At 53.3% G+C, this 4,852-nt stretch overlaps 1 protein-coding gene across 1 annotated transcript; it reads right to left on the reverse strand.

The window, feature by feature from the left end:
• Positions 1-1,115: 1,115 nt before the first annotated feature.
• On the reverse strand, positions 1,116-4,189 carry LOC148144575 (uncharacterized). Its single transcript, XM_087974879.1, has one exon. The coding sequence runs from the start codon at positions 4,082-4,084 to the stop codon at positions 3,146-3,148; it is 939 nt and encodes a 312-aa protein (XP_087831005.1). The 5' UTR covers positions 4,085-4,189; the 3' UTR covers positions 1,116-3,145.
• Positions 4,190-4,852: the final 663 nt, after the last annotated feature.

Consider the following 4,852-nt stretch of genomic DNA (forward strand, 5'->3'; position numbering starts at 1 on the left):
TATATGAGTGGTTGGGGCTTGGAAGGGGATCTTGCAGGGAGATAGTGCTCCCAGGTGGGTATCTGCTGCCCTTTATCCTTCTGGATGGTAGAGGGTGTGGGTTTGGTGAATTCCCACAATGCATCTTGTGGACGGTACACACTGCTGCGACTTGGAGGTGGAGGGAGCGGATGTTTGTGGATGTGGTGCTGAGAGAGAGAACAATTTCAGGTTGTCAGGTGTATGCTGATTTTAACGAATATCGAGGGTCTTTTAAAGAAATAGTTTTAAGCTAAGAAATTAGTTCAAGTGTTGTCGCTGACCACAAAAGGGAAAAAAAGAAGCAGGAGGGGCATTTTGCAATAAGCTCAGTTTGTAGGTCTGCTTTTTGGACAATCAAGATATTAAAGGATGATCTCAGAAGTCAGAAGGTTAGATAAGATAAGAGGAACTGGACAAAATAACAGGAAGGCTGTAACGAAGAAGGACAGCCAAATAAGGCAGATTTAAAGAAAATCAAGTGAGGTAATTAACAAGTATGATCGGCTTAGGCTTGGGTGCAGGGAATTACCAAATGCAGGAATAACGGGTGCAAGTAATAACCAAATAAGGGGATAGAATGAAATAGACACTTATGATAGGTTTATTGCTCAGTGTAGGGGTGTCAAGAGAGACTCCTCAGACAAGTATAAAAAGCTCTGTATTTTACTGTCGGGTGTGTCTCTCCTTGTAGAGCCACCCATCTTTAAAGACATTCGACTAAATGTGCTGCTTTAGAACTCTGACTCGGACTGAAAATTATTGATTAAGTGAGGTGCGTTTCTCACAGTGCCAACCGAGTTGGGGGGGGGGCTGCTTTGTCCCGGATGGTGTCGGGTTTCCCAGATCTGCACCTATCCTGACAGTAAAACAAAGGCCCTGCGGTAAGAAATTAGTTCAGCTAGAGCTTGAAGATTAGAACCCGTGACCAGACACCATATCTTCATGAGGTGAAAGGACAATGGCTCGCTCTGAGCAGAAAGTCAGGCCATGAACTGAAAAGAAAGACATTTCCAATCTTTCAGAAAGGGATGAAATATTCAGATACCAACCACTGGAGAAACAACATCAGTACAACACAGAGTCACTTTCCAGTGTAATTTACAAAATTAGTTCATGGTTTAATGCTTTCCATTTTGAATAAAAGAAACTCGTCAACATGCTATTAAGTTAGCAACATGTAGCTGAAACCAAAAAAAACAAAACCCGCGCTGGCCTTTGAGTTTGACATTAGAACTATGCACTCACAACTCTGTCTCATGCGTTCTCCCATGATCATCCTACAAACTGATGGAAAAAACAAATGCTGGAGATCACAGCGGGTCAGGCAGCAAGCTAAGGTCTCAAGTCGAGATGAATCTTTTATCCGAGTTGACATGGAGGGGTTGGCATTCATGCTATACAGAGGAACCTCGATTATCCAAATACCAATTTGGATGGGGCTGGTCCATGTTCAGTTTCTGGTCAATGGTAACCCCCATGATATTGATAGTTGGGGGTGGGTGGGGGGGAGGGGAATTCAGTGATGGTAACGCCATTGAACGTCAAGGGGGCGATGGTTAGATTCTCTCTCAATGGTAACCCCCAGGATGGTGATAGTGGGGGGGAGGGGGGGAATTCAGTGACGGTAACACCATTGAACGTCAAGGGGGCGATGGTTAGATTCTCTCTCAATGGGAACCCCCAGGATGTTGGATAATGCGAGGGTTCAGTGATGGTAACGCCATTGAACATCAAGGGGCAGTAGTTAGATTCTCTCTCAATGGTAACTCCTAGGATGTTGGATAGTGTGAGGGTTCAGTGATGGTAACGCCATTGAACACCAAGGGGCAGTAGTTAGATTCTCTCTCAATGGTAACTCCTAGGATGTTGGATAGTGTGAGGGTTCAGTGATGGTAACGCCATTGAACACCAAGGGGCAGTAGTTAGATTCCCTCTTAATGGGAACCCCCAGGATGTTGGATAGTGCGAGGGTTCAGTGACGGTAACGCCATTGAACATCAAGGGGCAGTGGTTAGATTCTCTCTTATTGGAGATGGCCCAGTTCAGTTTCTGGTCAATGGTAAACCCCAGGACATTGGTAGTGGGGGGGAGGGGGGGAATTCAGCCATAGTTAACGCCATCAAACATCAAGCGATGGTGGTTAGATTCTCGCTTATTGATGACGGCCACTGCCCGCATTTTGTGTGGTGAGAATGTTTACTTTGCACTTATCTGCTCAAGCTAAAGACGTTACACACATATTGTCGTGTCTGAACACAACCGCTTCAGGATTCAAGAATGGTGCTGAACATTGTGCAATCAAATCCCCCACTTCTAACCTTCTGATGGAGGGAATGGCAGCAGTGAAGCAGTTGCGGATGGTTGGGCCTGGGGCTTCTTGATAGTGGAGTCGCAGCTGGATAGGATAGTGAAGGAAGCGTTTGGTATGCTTTCCTTTATTGGTCAGAGTATTGAGTACAGGAGTTGGGAGGTCGTGTTGCGGCTACACAGGACATTGGTTAGGCCACTGTTGGAATGTCTGGTCTCCTTCCTATCGGAAAGATGTTGTGAAAGGGTTCAAAAAAGAGTTACAAGAAGCTAGAGGGAAGAGGCTGAACAGGCTGGGGCTATTTTCCCTGGAGCGTCGGAGGCTGAGGGGTGACCTTATCGAGGTTTACAAAATTATGAGGGGCATGGATAGAGTAAATGAAGGTCTTTTCCCTGGGGTGTGGGAGTCCAGAACTAGAGGGCATAGGTTTAGGGTGAGAGGGGAAAGATATAAGAGAGACTTAAGGGGCAACCTTTTCACGCAGAGGGTGGTACGTGTATGGAATGAGCTGCCAGAGGATGTGGTGGAGGCTGGTACAATTGCAACATTTAAGAGGCATTTGGATGGATATATGAATAGGAAGGGTTTGGAGGGATATGGGCCGGGTGCTGGCAGGTGGGACTAGATTGGGTTGGGATATCTGGGTCGGCATGGACGGGTTGGACCGAAGGGTCTGTTTCCATGCTGTACATCTCTATGACCCCAAAGACCGTCACCGGCGATGGAGGAGCCGAGATGGAGTCCGCTTCCAGGTGAAGGCGGACGCAAACCAGCTTCGCGCCAGAATTAACGCCAGGGCCCGTCGCCGGCACCGGCTCAGTCCTGGGCGGGACGGGCAGGGGCGGCCAGGCCCGGCCCCGGCTGGTGGAGCTGCCGGTGCCGCAGCAGGTGGGCGGAGTGGGCGAAGCCTCTGCCGCACTCCGGGCAGGCGAAGGGCCTCTCCCCGGTGTGGGTGTGCCGGTGGGCCAGCAGGTGGGACGAGCGGGTGAAGCGCTTGCCGCAGTCGGCGCAGGCGAAGGGCTTCTCGCCGGTGTGCACCCGCTGGTGCCTCAGCAGGTCGCTGGTGGTCTTGAAGCCCCTGTCGCACTCCGAGCACCGGAAGGGCCGCCGGTCCGAGTGGACGAGCTGGTGCGAGCTGAGGCTGGTCAGGTAGATGAAGGACTTGCCGCACAGCGGGCAGGTGAACGGCCGCTCGCCGGTGTGCGAGCGCTGGTGCTTCTGCAGGCTGGACAGCAGGGTGAACCCTTTCCCGCAGGCGGCGCAGCGGAAGGGCCGCTCCTCGTTGTGGACCCGCTGGTGGATCAGCAGGTCGCTGGTGGTCTTGTAGCTCTTCTCGCACTGGGAGCACCGGAAGGGCCGCCGGTCGGTGTGCACCAGCCGGTGGGTGGCGAGGTGCGAGGACCGGGTGAAGCCCTTGCCGCAGGCGGAGCAGACGAACGGCCTCTCGCCGGTGTGCGTGCGCTCGTGCTCGACCAGGTTCTGCCACCGCCTGAACCCCTTGCCGCAGTGGGAGCAGCGGAACTGGCTCTGGGCGGCCTGGGGCGGCTGGTCCGGGCCCCCCTCCTCGCCTGCCGGCGGCCTCTCCTCGGCGTGGACCCGCTGGTGGGTCAGCAGGTGGGAGGACTGGGCGAAGCCCTTCCCGCAGGCGCCGCAGGTGAACGGCCGCTCCCCGGTGTGGCTGCGCCGATGGATTTCCAGCAGCGACGGGTAGTTGAAGCCCTTGCCACAGTCCCCGCACTTCCAAGGCTTCTCCATGGCCAGGGCGGGGGGGGGGCCGCCTAGGCCCAGCCCGTCCCTCCTGCCGCGGGTCAACGGTGCTCTGACCCCCACACCCCCCCTCCCAGTCAGCTCTTCATCTGGTGTGGATTGACTTTCCTGGTCAAGGTCCCCAGCTCCTTCTCAACCTGCAAAAGGAGACGGAAGGGTCAACGTCACTGCCAGCACCAGTCAGCAATCCGGGAGGCGTTGTCATGGAATGCCGTATGGGTGGAAACAGGCCATTCACTCCATTGAGTCAACACTGACCCTGCGAAGGGCGACCCGCCACCCCACCCTATCCCTGTAATCCTGCATTTCCCATGGCCAATCCACCCTAACCTGCACATCCCTGGGCACTATGAGTAATTTAGCACGGCCAATCCACCCTAACCTGCACATCCCTGGGCACTATGGGTAATTTAGCACGGCCAATCCACCCTAACCTGCACATCCCTGGGCACTATGGGTAATTTAGCACGGCCAATCCACCCTAACCTGCACATCCCTGGGCACTATGGGTAATTTAGCACGGCCAATCCACCCTAACCTGCACATCCCTGGGCACTATGGGTAATTTAGCACGGCCAATCCACCCTAACCTGCACATCCCTGGGCACTATGGGTAATTTAGCACGGCCAATCCACCCTAACCTGTACATCCCTGGGCACTATGGGTAATTTAGCACAGCCAATCCACCCTAACCTGCACATCCCTGGGCACTATGGGTAATTCAGCATGGCCAATCCACCCTAACCTGCACATCC

Source organism: Chiloscyllium plagiosum, unplaced genomic scaffold, assembly GCF_037043375.1.
Source record: "Chiloscyllium plagiosum isolate Xiang-an unplaced genomic scaffold, Cpla_swu_hap1 HiC_scaffold_27, whole genome shotgun sequence".
Lineage (NCBI taxonomy): Eukaryota > Metazoa > Chordata > Chondrichthyes > Orectolobiformes > Hemiscylliidae > Chiloscyllium > Chiloscyllium plagiosum.

Bases quoted from the DNA above. Each gene is read 5' to 3' on its own strand.
- LOC148144575 (XM_087974879.1), bottom strand. From the start codon at position 4,084: ATGGAGAAGCCTTGGAAGTGCGGGGACTGTGGCAAGGGCTTCAACTAC.